Source organism: Mobula hypostoma, chromosome 8 (assembly GCF_963921235.1).
Source record: "Mobula hypostoma chromosome 8, sMobHyp1.1, whole genome shotgun sequence".
Lineage (NCBI taxonomy): Eukaryota > Metazoa > Chordata > Chondrichthyes > Myliobatiformes > Myliobatidae > Mobula > Mobula hypostoma.
The window spans coordinates 40,398,032-40,417,637 of NC_086104.1; the positions used below are offsets into that span (position 1 = coordinate 40,398,032).

Below are 19,606 nucleotides of genomic sequence, written 5' to 3' on the forward strand. Positions count from 1 at the left end.
CCTCCTACATCTCATTGAGAATAAACTCAATGTACATAATCCGTCCTATCTAACGCAGCCCTCCCTCCCCATTCCAGACAACATTCTGATATGTCTTCAGCACTCTCTGCATTACTACCACATCCTTCCTGTAGTGCAGTTGCCAGAAAGGTATACAATAATCTAAATGCAATCAAAACAATGCTTTGTATCACAACAACATGATATCCAAACTTTTATACTTTGATCTATGAAAGCAAGCATAACAAATGCCCTGTTTTACTACTCTATCCACCTACATATATAGTCACTTTCAGGGAGCTATGAACTCTCTACTAACATAAAACATAGAATAGAACAGAACAGAACAGTATAGTACACAAAGGGACACAAACCAAACAGAGAATATTGCTGTTCTGTTCACTTTCATCCTTCTGTAACTGGGATTGCCACTGGCATCCATGATACTTACAACTGCACTGCAGGAATAGTGCACGTTAAACCTTAAAAAATGTTGTAAACCATCTAAAATCTAAAGCAATGACACTTAAGATACAACTAAGTCCGAATATCCAATTTAATCAGCTTTCCTTTGTTATATTCATTAAAAAATTTGCTCATTATTACCTAGTCCCAACATGCACAGCACAGCCTGAGTAGAATGATAAGAGGTCAATTGAAAAGCTCACCTTCAAAATATTTAATATTTCCAAATGAAATTCACATGAATGGGGATTTTACAAATTTAATAACCAATGAAACATGCCATTTCCTTAGTTTATTTTAATTAAGGCTGGGGATTCAACTCAAGGACTATTGTTGCTTTATGTGTATACAAATCTTCAATTTACTAACCTTAAAAATACATGACAAAATTAAGAATGTTTCATCTTTGGCAGGAAAACAATTAAACAAATGTTCACAAAGCATATTTTCTTTTAAAAGAAATAACCCCCATAGCACAAAACAATTTTTCCAATTTTCTGCCATCATTTAAGAATTCAAAGATTCTTAATGTTACTGTACTATCTAGTTATACCTATCACTTACTTTTCATGCAAAGAATATCAAAATAAATAATTACAACACAATATTCAAATAAACTGTAATATTGAAAAATGGTTGCCACTAGCCTGCAGTGCTACAAATCTGAATACACATATAATCTTCAATAAATTAAAAGACCAACACAAATCAGTTTTGTTGAATTCTTTGGCTCATTTGACAAGTTGATTCAGTGTTTCATTAGCATCTAACTAAAATACTTCTTAATAATTCACTCTGATCATGTTTTACCACACTTTATATATATGTACTGAACTAATATAACAAAAATAACTTTGACATTTCCTTTTTTCTGTTTTTTTTTACAAAAAATCTTTATAAATATTTTAAAAATGTGTACAAAGCATTTCTAAGGAGGACCAGAGCTGAACACTACACAAATCAGAGTTTAAAATAAAAGACACTGTACCATTTAGTTCATAAGTGACATTTTTTTCTTGTGATGTCAGTTTGTAAGGCCTAACTGATCTAATGGTGTATTTTGTGCTCTTCACTTATGCAAGGAAGCTTACAATTGCATGTGCAAGACAAAAACAATAAAAGTCCACAAAATGGGAACGGAATCATTTTTTAGATCTACAGTTTGACAAATCACAGCATGGACACCCACACTGTGCTTTCAGTTTCAGTCTTTAAGACCTAAAGTTGCCTTCCTTATATAATCATAGTGGTATTAAAACGGAAAATCAATAATAAAGTTGACTTTCACCTCGTCTTCAAGAGTTCCAGTTTTAAACTGACTTAAATGGGAATGTTTCTTATTAACTATTCAAAACAACTTATTGGCACTCAATTCTCAAAAAAATCTTACATAATATGAAAGACAAAAATAACTCATAAACAATACTTTTACATTAAAGTATCAATTTAAAAAACATAAATTTCTACCACAAACTGAAAAGCACTCTCGAAATTGAAGAGTACACTTTACATGAAATTAGTCTTTAAAAAAGCAATTAAATTAAATATCTCTCTTGACGACTTTTAAACAAATGACTTAATGCGCACCTTGTGCCACCATAATTATTTTCAAAGTACAAACTACAATAGACCTTCCTAAGCTCAAACTAACCATACTTTAAAATAAATCTATTTCCTAGTTTCTACTGCATTCATCCTCTTTCCAGAAAAACTAAAAGCTTGTTCTCAGTATTCAGTAATGTGCTACTTTTCCCATCTTCATCCCTCTAAGTTTTGAGTACAACTGACAATCTGTTACTGTATTTCAGTGTCTCCACAGTCACATTATCAGCATTCCAATATGCTATTTACTGCTGCTTCCAAGATGGAGTCAGTTTCTCTAATGCCTTCATTATGATCTGGTATACATTTTTCTACGTAGTTCTCCACGGGAGCTAAGGCTGAAAAATGAGGAGTTTCAGCTTCAGGTGAGCTATTTTTGATGGTTACATTATCAGAAGGTTTCTGAGCTTGCTGTAGATCCAAAATGCTATTGATTGCACTCTCCAAATGTTCATGTAGCGATGTGTCACACTGAGCTTCTTTACCATCTTTAACTTGCACACATGTAAACTCTTGCTGCTTAGAATTTTTTGCACTTTTGTCTTGTGACTGGTCATGCCAAGGCAATTGTGAGTCACCCTCATCATGTTCCAATTTAATGGAATTATTTATTTTATTAATAACAGGGTTCTCACCTTCCTTCATTAGACTTTCTACAGTGACTTTATCACAAGAATTACTGTGCTTTTTCTCAGTGTTGAACTTATTTTCTTCTCTGTCACAAATCTGGTTAGTTCCAACAACAGGTTCACAAACTTTTGTGCTTTGAACCTCTACAGAATCAGACGTAGAGCCAGCATTATTTTTACCACCTTCCTTTCCAGTACCAGACCATTTTTGAATTTCTGAAGATTTACTCTGTGTTCCACCTCTGTAAGTTGTCTCTGGTTTGATAGTTAATTTGAGCTCTTTGCTGCTGCTGTAAGATTTAGCGATGCAGAGACTGTGAATGGAAGAGTTTTTGACCCCATCTGCCACAGAGGAAGCTAAATGGACCTGTTTTGAAGGTTCATTTTTTTGGTTGATTGTTGCATTCACTGGTGTAGGCTGCCTACTATGACTGCTTGAAGACTTTTGTGGCATCATATTAGTAGTTAACTGTTGCGTTTCAGCAACAGATTTTACACAAGCAGATGAGGAACAACAAAACTTTGCCAAATAGCCATCTAAATAAAGGAAGGAAAACATGATAAGGATTACTGCAGTATAACATTAAATCAATACAATGATATTCAGCAAAAAAAATAATTTATGTTGTAATAGAAGCATTCAGCTTGTCTAGTAAAAATAAAGAAGTCCCTGACCTAGCAGTTAATCGATGATGAGTAAATAGGAATTGTGCAGCTGGGGACCTCTCAGAATGGCTAAATACACTTATAAAGCACTTGCTAAAATTGTCATTGTCCTATGAAATCTGTAGGGCCTGCAAATATCTCTAATATTTTTGAAAACTTAACACTTATTACTCCTGCAATCCAGGATGGCAAACAGTAGTATTATTAGCATTGCATTGCTAGAGTGCCAATAAAGTGTTCAGAAAATAAAGATTATGCACCTGTTTAGCTTTGTTGAATGGACATATTCTTTGCACTCTTTCACGGTGAGAAATCAGAAGTGTAGAAGGCAGGCACTGTCATACAGAGAAATCTTGGAGTACAAATACATAGTTCCCTGTAAGTGCCAGCACAGGTAAACAGGGTGGTGAGGAAGCATTTGGCATGCTGGCTTTCATCATTCAGGACACTAAGTTTTGTAGTTGGGATGTTATGTAGGAGGCTGCACATGGAAGTGTTGTATATTGTTTAGCATTCTATTAAAACAAAGATGTCATGAAGATTGAAAGAGTGCGAAGAAGATTGACAAGAATGTTACTAGGACCCAAGGGCCTGAGTTACAGGGAGAGGTTGAGCAGGCTATAACTTTATTCCTTAGAATATAGGAGACTGAAGGTTGACCTTATTTATAGAAGTGTATAAAATAATGCCAGTGAGAAAAAAGATGATTGTGCATAGCCTTTGAGGAAAGGAAAAAGCAATCAAGAAGTTCAGGATATATGTTAAAGGTGAAAGGGGAAAGATTTAAAGAAGACCTGAAGGGCAACATCTTCTCACTATGTATATGGAATGAGCTTCCAGAGAAAGTGATTGAAGCAAATGCAAACATTTAGACAGGTAAAAAAATACAAAAGATTTCGAGGAATATGAGCCAAATACTGGTAAATTGATCTAGCTTAGATAGGCATCTTGGTGGGCATGGCGAGTTAGGCTGAAGTTCCAAGTAAATTTATTATCAAAGCACATACATGTCACCATATACAACCCAGAAATTAATTGTCTTGCGGGCATAATCAATAAATCCAATAACTAGAACAGAATCAATTAAAGACTGTACCCACAGGGCAGGCAACCAGTGTGCAAAAGAAAACAAACTGTGAAAATACAAAAAATGAAAAAAACAATAATAAAAAAAATTAAATAAATAATAATAAACAAACAAATAGATGGAGCAAGTAAAGTTGAGTGAAGTTATCCCCTCTGGTTCAAAAGCCTGATGATTGGGGGTTAATAACTATTCCTGAACTGGATGCTGTGAGACCTGAGACTCTTGTACGTTCTTCCTGACAGCAGCAGCAAGAAGAGAGGATGACCTGGGTGGCGGGGGTTCCCTGATAGTGGATGCTGCTTTCCTGCAACAAAGCTCCGATAGATGTGCTCAATGGTGGTGAGGGTTTTACCCATTATAGGTTGGACCCTATCCAATTCTTTTTGCAGGATTTTCCATTCAAGGGCATTGGTGTTTCAATACCAGGCTAAGATGCAGCCAGTCAATATACCTTCCACCACACATCTATATAAGTTTGTCTGAGTTTTAGAGGTCATGCCAAATCTTTGCAAACTTCTACAGAAGTAGGCGCTGCCGTGCTTTCTTCATCATTGCACTTACATGCTGGGCTCAGAACAGCTCCTCTAAAATGATAACACCAAGGAATTTCAAGTTGACCCTCTCCACCTCTGAAGTGGACTGGCTCAAGGACCTCCAGTTTCCTGCTCCTTTAGACCTGAAGGGGCTATTACCATGTTGTATGAATCTATGACCAATTTCCCATCATTCCACACTGCCTCAGCAACTGGATCTTTTTTAAGTAACTTTATCTCTCCATTAATTGTGCTCCTGAGATGATTTTCAGAAATTAGAAAAATGAGTATAGTTTGTGAAAATTTGACTGCATGCATGGCAGATCATGTTATCTATATCCCCTGTGGTTGATTATCCTGGTCTATCTCATACAGAGTAAGTTTCCATGCTCCTCAATTATCTCAGGACCTCACTAGATGTTTATATTTTTCCCACTGTTAGCAAAGATAGGATAATCAACCTCTACCCAGTTACTTTAGAAGAAAACAGAATCAGAATCATGTTTAATATCATTGGTATATGCTGGAAACATCTGTTGTTATGCAGCAGCAGTACATTGCAATACATAATAATTAAAACTGTAAATTACAGTAAACATATATATAGTGAAATTAAGTAGTGCAAAAAGAGAGAAATAAGTAGTGAGGCAATGTTCATAGGCTCAGTTTCCATTTGGAAATCTGGTGGCAGAGGGAAAGAAGCTATTCTTATTCACTGAGTGTGTGCCCTCAGGCTCCTGTACCTCCTCCCTGATGGTAACAATGAGAAGCCTGCCCTGTGTGGTAGGCATCCTTAATGATGGAACTGCCAGGACAATCCTTGAAGATGTCCTGAATGTGGGAGAGGCTAGTACCCAAAACTGAGTTGACTGAGCTTGCAATTTTCTGTAGCTTATTTCGATCCTGTGCAGTGTCCACCCTCCTACACCATACTATATAGCGATGCAGCCAATTAGAATGTTCTCCATGATACTTCTGTAAAAATTTGTGAATGTCTTTGGTGATGTACCTAATCTCCTCAAACTCCAAATGAAATACAGCCATTGCCGTGCCTTCTTTGTAACGGCATTGATAAGTTGGGTCCAGGATAGCTCCTCAGAGAGGTTGACACCCAAGAATTTGAAATTGCTCACCCTTTCCACTTCTGATCCTTTGATGAGGACTGGCATGTCTTCCCTCTTCTTACCCTTTCTGAAGTCCACAATCAATTCTTTGGTCTTACTGATGTTAAGTGCAAGGTTATTGCTAGACCACCACTCAACCAGCTGATTTATAGATGGCATTTGAGCTGTGCCTAGCCTCACAGTCATGAGTGTAGAGATACTAGAGCAGTAGGCTAGGCACACATCCCTGAGGTGTGCCAGTGTTGATTATCAGTGAGGTGGAGATGTTATTTCCAATCTGCACAGATTGTGATCTTCCAGTGAGGAAGCTGAGGATTCAGTTGCAAAAGAAGGTACACAGGCCTAGGTTTTGGAGCTTTTTGATCAGAACTGTATGAATGATTGTGTTAAATGCCGAACTACAGTCAATAAACAGCAGCCTAACATAATTATTAGTATTAGCATTAGTAATTCCAAGAGCAGAAGGCGGACAGGTGCTCAGCACCATCTACCTGCGTGTGATCACTCGCTGCTCCTGGAGGAAGGTGCCTATGAACAGTCTCTGTCCCACTCGCTCGATGCTGCCAGAGTCCACGGGTCGTGGGCAAGGTTTAATCTACGTGCTTGTGGACTGAACTCTGTAGTTCACGTTATGATGTGTTTCTGGTTTCTGGACACTCCTTTTCTGTTGCTATTTTGTGTGATTTTGATTGGGGCAGGCTAGCACTGTAGCCTGCAGATAGCGAGAGTCGAGGCGCTGGATTGAACTGAACTGTGCTGAACTGAACATGCCTGGATTCTCCCGACGCCTTTGTGATTTGGGGCTTTCTATTCTGTGTTTTTCAGTCATTTTTTTGCCGTTTGTGTGATTTGTTCTTTTTTTGTCTGCGCATTGAGCATTGATGTTTTTCTTTAAACGTGTTCCATTGTTTTCTTTATTTCGTGGCTATCTGTGGGAAGATGAATCTCAGGGTTGTATACAGCATACAAACTTTGATAATAAATGTAATTTGAACTTTGAACTTTAATAGGACTAGTCAAGGCTTTGAAAGAAGTTCATAAAGTCAGCACTATTAGAATTGAGCAATATTTTATTAGAATTGAGCAATATTTTATTAGGATTGAGCAATATTTTTACTTTTCATTGTTAATGGAATTAAATATTTTAAAATACATTTTTAATTTGCATATTTTTACACAAATAACCAGTCGTCAAAAGTGCCACAGCACTTACCAGAATCCTCCAAAGAAAACCGTTTGTCTTGGATAAGGGATATTTTCTCATCTTGATTGAACATTCGTTCAATCATAACCATTTCAGCAGAGGGATTTACACGCTAAAGCCAAGCAAATAAAAATTAGTATAACTAAGCAAAGTAATATTCAACTTCACTTTCAATTACTTATATAGTGAAATGCTGATAATGCTATTTTAGTTTTCGTTTAGTGTATTTTCCCGCAGATCTTTGCAACTAGGGAAATATAGAACCTACACTAAGAGACACATTCTCATTTTAATAGTACTTACCACTGCATCTTCCAACAACAGTTTTCTATACTTGCTCAGCATCATCTGAGTCCGCTTTAGCAATTGCACAGAGACATCTTCAAATTCGTTATCCACTAGGTAAAAAAATGAATACAAATAATAATAATTGTCAATTTCAAAGCACAATGAAGGCAATTTTCACTCTTAGTCAATCACACTAAGGGTATTTGAGAGCACTTCCTAGTGGATTTACTCACCCTCCGGCATTCAGTTCCACTGACTTCAAAGAAAAAAAAACTGTACAGCATCAAATTCAAATGTCTGCACACACTCTCACATACCTGGTGTTAAAAAACATTTTTTTTTCCTATTCTGTTATATCACTCCAAACAAGCATATTAATTGTTCTCAAAAGTTAAAAGGTTTGCAAGAAGCAACTCCTAAATTCTAGCTCTGTGTATTCAAAAATAAAAGCCAACTGTAGCTGAGCAAAGGAACTGGATATGCTGAGATTGTTTACTTTGGTAAGACAGAGGCTGAGCGCAGAGGAAAGTGTGTATTGAAGAAATCTATTTTCCTTCGTGGTGATTGTGATATGCTCTATGGGGGAAAGACATGATCAAATCAGGCAGCATAGTTTTAAACTAAAAAGATTAAAGGAGAGAGGAGGAAGGAAAAAATATCCTTAGGGTGGTTGACGTCTGGAACTCATTTCCTGAAGAATGGAAAAACTAGAAACTCTAAATGCACTTAAAAAGTACCTAATGTCTCTCTGGAGCTGTAAATTGCAGGGCCACAGACTTAATGCTAGACACAGGAGATTCTGCAAATGTTGGAAATCTTGAGCAACATACAAAAATGGGAGGAACTCACCAAGTCAGGCTGCATCAGTGAAGGGGGTAGACTTGGGATAAGGCTGGATAGCTCCTCCTCAACCAGTAAGACAAATGGTTGAGTGGCCATTTGTTATAATTCAATGGAAAATTCATCCGAATACAGGTCATTTAAGAGGTGGGTCATTACTAATCTCCATATCTCTACTATAATTTACTATAATATACGACAGTTTTATTAAGATGGCAGCGCAACGCAGCGCGCAGTGGCCACTCCGGAATGAATATCGGTTATCTGTCAAGTAGGATGCCGTGCACAATCCTGATTTGATGGAGACGGATGTGAGAAGCACGGAGGAATATCCGGTGAAACTTCTGAAATGCCTGTTTCGCTGCCGCTGCTACTGTGCGATCCAGAATCTCTGGAGGGGAAGGCCCCGAATCCTCAGCTTTGCCTGTTGCTTGGCGGCCGGGGCCGGGGTCGAAGCACTCGGTGCTCGGTGTCGGAGGGCCGGTCGGAGGCTCAAAGTTTTGGGCTGACTCGGAGTCGGCTGTGGTCGGGTGCTTCCAGGATGCCGCATTGGCAAGTTTGCGGCGCTGGAGGTTCATGGCAGGGAGAGTTTTTCTTCCTTCTACGGTCTACGTGAGATGATGGGGCTATCGGAACTTTGAGACTTTTTTTTTAACCATGCCCATGGTCTGTTCTTTATCAAATTACGGTGTTGCTTTGCACTGTTGTAACTATATGTTATAATTATGTGGTTTTTGTCAGTTTTAGTCTTGGTCTGTCTTGTGTTTCTGTGATATCATACTGGAGGAATATTGTATCATTTCTTAATGCATGCATTACTAAATGACAATAAACGAGGACTGAGTGTGCTCATAATCTAATCTAATCTACAAACGTTGTAATAAGGTCTCTGATAATACAATGGGTACATACTTCTTGGTGCACTACAGAATGTATTGAGAAAAATACAGCCTAGACAAAGCCAGATCTGGCGAGAGAAAATCAGCAGAAAAGTATTGGAGCAGGATACAAATTGGAGGCAAATATGTACTATTAGGGGAGGTGGGGAGGAGAGAGTGGTTCCCAAAAATTACAAGATATTAGGAGTTACCTTACCAGAATCCTAGTCCAGTTTAGTGCGATAAGAGCACAGTTGTTCTTAATGTGATCATCAATGCTCTTTCCTCAGAACACAAACTAACCTCTCTAGCAGTGCAAAGGAGGAAATGAAGTCATATGATCATACGATCACATATATGGCATAAAACAACAATGTACACGTGGAGAAATACTGCTGTTCTAAAAATTGACTCAAACAGTTGTGAAGGTGCCAGACCAGGGAGAGCCCATTTTCAATTGTTAGTGCTGGTATGAACATCAGATATCAAGAAGTAGGTCCAAACCCATTAATAAATCACTGTCGTAAAGCCATAACATGATTCTGTAACACTTCAGGAATATTTAAGCGTTGTTCCAAAGAAAGAAATTTAAATATTTTTAAAATTGTTAGGTTCATTTCTTAAAAGAATAGCAAATTCGCATTTTTTTTTTAAATTACAGATGAATCACATCTCATAAATTGAAACTTTCCTACTGGAAATCTGGATATCCTAGTGAAATGGGGGAGCAGATTATGTTCATTAACTCTATACCATACATAATATACATATCGATGGAAGTAATGAATTTAATTATAATTGTTGTTATGAATCTTCAGCATAGGCAGCTGAGTAATTTTTATTAAGCCATTTCTCTTCATCTGAATTCGACTGCCTTTAGACGTGATGTACATGAGCAGCTACTCCAAATTATCTGCTACTCTTACATCCCAGAGCAATGCCATTCTACAAGTAGATGATTTACAGAACTTTATGAATCTACATTCAAAGCATCCACTTTATGAATCTACATTCATAACTTTATGAACTTTATGAATCTACATTCAGAACTTTATGAATCTACATTCAAAGCATCCTCAGACTGTTTAAGTACTGACTGATACCAATGAACCTTAGATGGACTTTACCTTAAAGTTATTTTTAAAGATGCTAATAATTAAGCAAAACCTGACAAATATACTTGAGAATCAAGGATCTATTGAGAATGAGGAACTAATGAAAATATTAGTAAAGAAAAAGTATTTGGGAATTTGGTGCATTATCTGAAAGCTGACATATCCCAACGTCCTGATAATTAACAGGCAAAACATTAAATTACTACTGAAACATGAAAACTTAAACAGAAACATAAACCTAATGAACATGGGAAGTGCTGAAGCAGAACAAACACTTTATAGAGTGCAGTGTTTAAAACAATTGAAGCAGCATCCTAAGAGTGATGAAAAATTTCAATGCACTCCTGGATTTGAACAAGTGAAAAGGCTTTTTTAAAAATTCAAATGAGTAACAAAAATATCAAGACTGAAAAAAATATCAAGACTGAAAGGGCAATGCAGAAAAAGCCATAAAGTTATGCAGCATGGAAACAGGTCCTTCAGGCTGACCAAAGTGCCTTCCTGAACTAATCCCATTTGCTTACATTAGATCAATAACCCTCTAAACCTTTCCTATCCTTGTATCCATCCAAATGCCTTTTAAAAGGTGTAGCTGCCTCCACCTCCATCACCTCTAACAGTTCATTCCTATATCCACCATGTTCTGTGATTGCCCTTTAGTCCTCTTTAAATATTTCCCCTCTCACTTTAAACCTATGCCTTATAATTTTATTCTCCCCTACCCTGGGAAAAAGACTGTGACCATCAATCTTATCCGTGCCTCTCATGATTTATAAGCCTCTCAGATCAACCCTCGAGCTCCGTCACACCAAGGAAAACAGTTCCAGCCTCTCCTTACAACTCAAGCCGTCCAGTCCAGGTGACATTCCCATGAATCTTTTCTGCACCTTCTCTAACGCAACTACATCTTCCCAATTGTGTGGCCACCAGATGGCACACAATATTCTAGATGCAGTGCCACCAAAGTCTTGTACAGTTGTAATATGTGATGCAGGCAAGCGTGCCATTCTGCACTGCCCTATCTGTGTCACCACTTTCAGGAAACTATGCACGTGTTCCCCCACAGGGTCCTGTCATTCACAGTATCTGTTCTGCCCTGGTTTACTGTACCTTCCCAAAATACAACACTTCACAAAAGTGTGATTGCTTTCTTTTTATATGTATAGAAATCAAACTATAAAACTTTATATTTTAAGAACAAAGATGACCAAAGACCTCCTCATCTAAAAAATACACTCTCAACTGTCCATTGATGCCAGTGCACCCAGTATCATATACAATATGCAGCAATAATAGTTCCTTTATTTGTATTTCATGACTTCTTCATGCCGTGTTCAGTTACAGGCAATAATGAAAGGCCGTTGTGCACTTACATTATAACCTACAGGAGATCCTTGCAGTGCAGAACGAATGATGGCACAGAGGATGGTTAGCTGGCTATGGATAAATCAATTCAAAATATTGCTGCCCCCAATACTTCCAGAGATCTACACGTAGCTATATAAAATTAGAAGCTTGGTACATCTGATATAAAGATGAAACTAAAATACTCAGGAAACTGACCTTTCTGAAATTCTTCTTGAGAAGGTAATTTGCCTTGAAACACATGATATGGCAGAAGCCTTTGCATGGCATCCTCTTTTGACCTGAATGGTGTTTTATAGTCAGGTTGTAGAACATTTCTTTGTTCTTCTCGTAATTGCTGAAGAATCCTTATATAAAACAATAAAATAACACTACTTCTCAATCATGATTTTTAAAAACTTGTTTATGGATCTAAAACTCAAAAATATGCTGTGCTGATTTTACAGCAATGGTAACTGTTTAATAACAGAAATAGTAAAAGATATTTTGTTTTTATCACATACAACAATAACTAACCAATGAAATGCTTGGGGTTAATATAAAAGGAAACAGCTTAGAGAAAAGTTAAAATAATGGCTGGAGAAACCCCCAACTTATCCCTCTATCTGCTGCAATACTTCAGCTTAGAAATGATGGGGAGAAGCTGAATTATACTGTGGGAGTAAATATTGAAGAATACTTCAAAATCTACTGTTTTCTTCATGCAGATGTCAAGTAGCTCATGACATCTACTTGAGGAAAACAGCACAGCTTAACAAATCAAATCACTACAATAAGCGGACACAGGTAATATACTAGCATTTGGTCTTTAACTTTTCAATCAACATAGCCTGACTGATTGAAGATCTGCTCTTTTTTCAGATGAAAAGTGACAATATCAGTGTGACTTGTTTCCATCACTGCACCCCAAGGCACATAAGTTCAAATTTGAAACACTTCATTCAAGAGTTGATGAAGAAATTTTAACATTACTGTTGCAGAAGTTCTAACATACACGTGGATGCAAATAATGCATCGTACAGAATACACTAATGCGTAATGTGAATATTGCACTACACAAAATTTTATGAACAGTCTACTGTGATAAAAATTGCAGTGAATAAAGGCAATCAAAGATGCCAAGCCAGGCTGCGTTATTACTGGTGACTTTACTAAATGATGTGGGTTCAAATGGGATGTGGATGGACACTTGGCATGTTAATAATTAATTAGAATACTTAATTTTTAGAAATGATTCATAATTTTGAGATGAAAATGCACTTAAAATGAATGCGTTCTAATTGACCTTATCAGTGTGAAAATGGTCTTGAAATAAAAGAACATGACTTGAAGAATGAAAAAAATTTAAAACTCTGTTAAGAACTGAATCAAAAACTGATAGGTAAAAATGTACGACAGGCACAAAATCAAAGGAGCGTGTTGGATTTTGTCAGGGATAAAACTAATGAAAAAATAGCAAAAGTCTGAACAATTTTTTGAGGTCTGAATGATTAGTGAGAAGCTAATTAAATTATAGAAGCTTGAAGTCAGAATGAATGTGAATTTAGTCAAAGAAGATGAGAAGTAATATCATAAATATAATAGATGCTGCAGATGCTGGAATCCAGAGCAATACACACTAAATGCTGGAGGATCTCAGCAGGTCAGGCAGCATCTATGTAGAGGAGCTGATGCTTCAGGCCGAGACCCTTCATCAAGACTCAGAGAGGTAATACTGTTTGAAATGACTAAGCTAATTCTGGTAATGGATAACCACTCAGAGAGGTAATACTGTTTGAAATGACTAAGCTAATTCTGGTAATGGATAACCAACCTAATTAGACAGATGCAAACAAACCTCATATTGAGGATATGATAGCAACAACTAAGAGTAGGAAGGACAACAAAGGACATTACTAGCAGAGGCAAGACAGACAAAACGAAAGAAGTGATAACTTAATCTTGCACAAGTTGATAGGCAGATACAGAATATACTGGTAAATTATTAATGACATGCTTTACTTAAAAAAAGTCAGTATATATTTTAACAAATGTACATACAAACTTTCTTTAGTAAGCTGCATTGATGCAGGTCTCTTCTGTCCCACAATCTGACCTTCAAACTAGAATGAAATAAACATGGTATATAACTAAATGCCCACATATATACAAAATAAACAGCAGCACTTAGAACAATTTCATTAGTATGTCAATACACATGAAGTTCTATATCTCTTACATTAGAACAAAAGTGGGAGATGCAGCATTGTGAAACAGCCCAAACACATTCATGTTTAAGTATGCCACTCCTGGCAACACCATTTAAAACTGAATAAAAACAAGAGGCCCATAAATTACAGTTAACTAAACAAGCAACTAAAAAAGTATAGATAAACACTTGTACTCCATCAACAACACACACAAAATGCTGGAACTCAGCAGGTCAGATAACATCTATGGAAATGAATAAACAGTTGCGTTTCAAGCCGAGACTCTTCTTCAGGAATGGAAAGGAAGGGGGAAGATGAGAGAATAAAAAGATGAGAAGAGGGGAAGAATTCCATTATATCTGAATGAGCAAATATATTTAAGTACTCTACCAAAGGAGGTGTAAGGCACTCCTTCCCTCCCTTGGCTTGCAGGTCACCCTCGGGCAAGGGTTAACTCCCAATGAGGGTCATGTGAAGCTATGGAAGCAGGTGGCAGATGGTCATATGAGCAGCTAGTACATATCACAAGTCCTGGTTATACGATCACTGACCCCAGGCAGACAATCTCTGAAAAGTATTGATAATGGCTGGAGTCACCCCTCTTGCAAAGATACTGCCCAGAAGAAGGCAATGGTAAACCACTTCTGTAGAAAAATTAGCCAAAAACAATCACGGTCATGGAAAGACCATGATGGCCTACATTATACAACATAGCACATAATGATGACAATGAGTTAAAAATTACCAGTAATACAGTTTCCTAACTAATCATTTAATAGTGTTTCTTCTCAAAAATAGTTCTCATTTCTGACAATACTCTACAGCTTCAAGGAGGTCCATTTGAGTAAAATCATTCTTGAATATTCCTCACTAAAACTATTAAGTGACTCAGAATAACTTTATTTGAACAACTAGCATGAAGAAAATTTTTGCATATTTATTGCACCCAACATTGCAAAACAATGTATATAATACACTGTTCTAATTGACTGACATAACAAAAATACAGGATTCCAGTTAATTGAGACATATAGGGACTAGTACTATCACTATCAATAGGACTAGAGTACTATAAAACTATAATTCATCTATAGTATGCTGGCACATTCTTTTAACTAACTGTAAATGAACAAAATCAACGCAGACACCTAGAACAAAAAATGGACTCCCTTCATACAATGCCTTCATGATTGCATTCTCCAAATCTTCATTTTTATTGTAACAACCAAGATAATTGTCAATTCCTTCAAATTCTTCATAATTCCTAACCTGTTAAAGTAGTGTCGTCGTTTCATTTTCACTCCCAGCCGTTCCTGGCACCTCTAAACTTGAATGCTTGAAACTGCAGTGAGCAAAACAGCTCTGAATTGCTGTATTGCTTACTTCTCGCCAACTATCAGTGACAAGAATCACTGCTTCTTGAACACAAGCACACCCAACTGACACTATTTAACAACTATTTGCTCTAAGTACAGTGTAGTGTCTAATGGCCACACAAATGCACATGCCTGACGCTGGTTAGAAACTGTTCGGCAAGTTTCTCGTCCCAATTAAGTGGCCAAGTTCCCCAACTAAATAAAGGGAATCCTGGCTATTTTCCCGATTAATTTTTGTTCTTTAAGAATTGGCCCAAATAAGTGACTGCTTCGATTAACTGACTGACCAATTAACTGAAGTCCACTGTATTTATCCTTTAACATAGCAATATTTCTTAAGGTGATTCACAAGAATAAGATCAAAGAACATTTAACAACACCTCGTCTCACAAATACGGCTCACCTAAAATTTGGTCAATGAGCAAAGAATGAAAAAGAGATAAAAAGGCAAAGTGTATTAAGGATAGAATTCCAGAGCTTAGTGCTTTGGCAGTTAAGGCACATGCATTAATGATGACAGGGTCAAAACTGTATAAATGTACAACTATGGAAAACAATTTAATTCTACTTATTATTTGGGGGTAAAAGTATCAAAGCAGTCTGGAGAAGTATTAGCACCATACTTCAAATTTTAAAAGTGAAGTTTAGATACTTTGAAAATTTTGGTGACAACACTGACCATTTTTTTAATTGCATCTTTACTAGAACTTCAAAGATTGGAGCCCAATATCTATATTCGATATTAAAACAGATAAAATCCAGCAACTTACTTGTGAAATTTTCTGCATCTCTGGCTGCCCTAATATTTTATCTTGTAATGAATGTAGCTGTCCCATGTGCTGTTGTAAAGTACTGGCAGCTTTGTGAAGTTGACCATCACTTATTTGCATGGCTGCAATATATAAATGTAGAAAAAAGAATTTTACAAAGGACATTTAAGGAAGTGAATCATGGAAACCTGAACATGAAATGTGAAAATACAAAGATGGCCAGTTGTTTTATTAAATAACAGATGTATGTACTGAACTAGATTTTAATTGTTTTAATTTCAAATTACTGAATTCTATTAAGCTAAATGATGTGAGGAAGCAAAAATATTTTCAAGACAGTTAAGACATTAAAAGTTTTAAAATATATTTGCATGAAGGATTTTCTTAAGCTGTTTACATTTTTCCGACTATATTGTATGTTAAAATTTAAAAAAATATTTTGTGAACCTACAACTACACTGCTCTCAGTTCAGCTGCAGGTAAGCATAATGGGGAGGAATAGCAGTATCACATAATCTCATCTGTTCCTATTTTACCAATTGTCTGAGAAATATTAGACATACAGGAGTATGAACACGTGGCTCCTCAAACCCAATCTACCAATCAACAATGTCCTGGCTTATCCACAACACACTTTCCAAAAGGGATACGAAATTCAAAAATATACAAAAATCTCAACAATCTCAAATGTTTGATTCCTTATCCTGAACTACACTCCACAGTTCTATGCTCTTCCACAACAGGTTTGTCAAATTCTCTTAGATAAACAAGATGCTGGATGAATTCAGAATGTCAGGCAGCGTTTGTTGAAGGAAACGGAAAGTCAATGTTTTGGGTTGAGATCCTTCATCTGGACTGAAAGAAAGGGGAAGATAACCAATATAACAAAGTCATTTAAAGGGAAGGGGTGGAGCAAAAGCTAGCAAACTCTAGGTGGATCTGGGCAGAAGGGGCATTAGGCCAATGGAGGAGGGAAGAGCGGAAACAGCTACGGAGTCTAGGAAGTGATATGTGGCCACAAAGATTTGCAGATGATGAAAGCATATAGGAAAGGAAGGGGCAGCAGGGATTCAGATAAGGAAAGTGTGGTGGGCAGATGGGAACAGGGAATGTAGGTGAAGTTGTGGATGGAGCATAGAGGCGATAGAAAGATGGATTGGGGGTTGGAGAGGGAAAAACAAGGTGATAGGAGACTGAGGGTTCATTAGGTATAGAAGTAACTGGGTAGGTTGGGAGAAGAGAGATAAAGGTCAGAGCAGTTTACCTTGACATTGAAGAATTCAATGTTCATGCTGTTGGGTTGAAGACTACCCAGGTAAAATATGAGTTGCTTTCCTCTGGTTTGCATTTAGCTTCACCCTAGCAGTGAAAAAAGCCAAGGGCAGACTTGCTGATGTTGAAATGAAGTAGAATTAAAATGGCTAGTAACCAGGAGCTTCAGAAAGTCATATCGAACAGAGCACAGGCACTCAGCAAAACCTGGTCTGTGCTTATTCCCAACAACGTAGAGGAAGCAGTGTCAGGAGCACCAGATGCAATAAATAACGCCAAAGCAGATGCATTAGAATGTCTGCCTCACCTGGAAGGGCCAGGAGAGTGGCAAGGGAGGAGGTGGAAGGACACATATAAGGACATGATCACAGGAGAAAATGTCTGAGGAGAAGGAGGGAAGGGTGGGAAAGATTTCAGAGACCAGGGAGTCACTAATTGAGCTCCATTTTCCAAAAATTGGAAGTGTATATTAATTACTGATTACAAGTTTGAACTGTGAAGTTTTTAACTTAGGACTTTGATATTTTCTCATACTATTCATGCACGAATTAAATAACTTGTTCTGAAAATATAATCTATTTAAAACTGAAGCTTTTAATCTGCATCTTGATATATACATATAATATACATAGATACTGCATATTTTCAAATTGTTTTTTGTAGATTTTAGCAATTTCATTTACTATTTATCTCTGCTGTTTAAGTGTTCTGATTCAACATGACCACACAATGTTCAAGGTGTTAAAAAAAACTTTTTACAAATTACTCTTAACAAAGCAATAATGTAAGAAAGTGGGTCCTGTTGCAATGTCCACATACTGACATTTTCTATACATACCCATACACGTGGTTTTGCCAAGAATCCCCGTACTCGTCAATGAGCTGGATATTTGTGGCTGGCGTAGGACATCGGGAGCATGAGCCTTTTGGGCAGAACTATGCAGAGTCTGACTTCCAAACAGTGACGCTGAAACTTGATTGGAGAGCTGCCCCAAACCAACCAACGACTGGCTAGTGACTGGCTCCTGCTTACTTGCTATCATCTTCTTAGAAGCCTGTAACCATGTTATTGAATAAATAAAATGATAGGCTAATCCATCCAGCATCCCATTTAGCACAATCTAAACAGTTTTTTTTTCGAGGTCAGAACAGTCAATTCATATTTCACATGGTATCTTTTGTAGTAAGATTTAGAAATCAACCACCTTACAACTTGTGGATTTAAGTATATTATAATTTATAAAAGACATAATATACATTAAGTACATTAAGTTCGAATTATCACATAAGTATACAAATTTTGGAAAAGATACCAACTTATAAATTAACTCCAGGTTAATCACAATCATATCATCTTATAATAGAATACCAGCTACTTGAAAATAATTGATATCAGAATATAATAGTCACCTGTTAGACCAGTTTGTTACACTGCATTTCAATAAAATTTAAAATAATAGGCAAAACTCAAGGGAAAAATCTGTTAAAAGGATATCAATAGAAACTTCCATTTAGAAATCAGTAAATAACTGAAATTAACTTTTAGTAAGAAAATAATGGAAATGACATAAATGAGGAAATAGTCATACATCAGTCACTATTACAATGATGATAGAAAAAAACTCAAAGGGTTGAAGAGCCTATTCATGATCCTAGGTTTCTAAAAAGACTTAATGTAGCATTAGAAGATTATACATTATTGACTAGATTCACAAAATTAGAAAAAAATTAAACTATGATTCAAAAGAAAAAGTATTGCAATTGTGGGAAATCTGAAAAAAAAGAACATAAAATGCAGGTTGGGCAGCATCTTTAGAGAGTGAAAAGTGGCATTAATATTCAAAGTTGATGAGATTTATCAGGTTTAAAAAGCTTTTGACTTGAAGTGTTAACTTTAACTTCTCTCTCCAGAGATGCTATCTTACCTGCATTTTGTACATGAAAAATTGAAGTGTTTTGTTTTATATTGCATTACAATGTACATGCAGGACAAAACAGAAAAACCTATTAAGAACAATGTTTACACTAAGTTTATCATATCCATGCAGTTTAATTAAATATTTCATTTCAAAATGTTTCAGCTTACATTCATTTTGAGTTACAAAACTATTTAAAGAAAAACTCAATTTCTCTCTCTTTGCAATTTTAAGGTTATACAATACATAAGTTTTTCACCAATACAGTACATTATTATTACTATTTT

General features: G+C 36.5%; 1 protein-coding gene across 3 annotated transcripts in view; it reads right to left on the reverse strand.

Moving 5' to 3' along the window:
- Nucleotides 1–487: 487 nt before the first annotated feature.
- The window catches only part of LOC134350483 (BRD4-interacting chromatin-remodeling complex-associated protein-like), a 49,760-nt gene continuing 30,641 nt past the window's right edge, over nucleotides 488–19,606 (reverse strand). For 2 of the 3 annotated variants that reach the window (XM_063055696.1, XM_063055698.1), the window contains 7 exons: nucleotides 18,242–18,458; nucleotides 16,132–16,253; nucleotides 13,837–13,898; nucleotides 11,995–12,143; nucleotides 7,614–7,708; nucleotides 7,320–7,422; nucleotides 489–3,233 (listed from right to left, as the gene is read on the reverse strand). In XM_063055696.1, the coding sequence (XP_062911766.1) occupies nucleotides 2,293–3,233; nucleotides 7,320–7,422; nucleotides 7,614–7,708; nucleotides 11,995–12,143; nucleotides 13,837–13,898; nucleotides 16,132–16,253; nucleotides 18,242–18,458 (1,689 nt within the window). In that variant the 3' untranslated portion in view covers nucleotides 489–2,292. Of the gene's footprint in view, nucleotides 3,234–7,319; nucleotides 7,423–7,613; nucleotides 7,709–11,994; nucleotides 12,144–13,836; nucleotides 13,899–16,131; nucleotides 16,254–18,241; nucleotides 18,459–19,606 lie in introns of all 3 variants that reach the window. The other variant, XM_063055697.1, reaches the window with a different exon arrangement.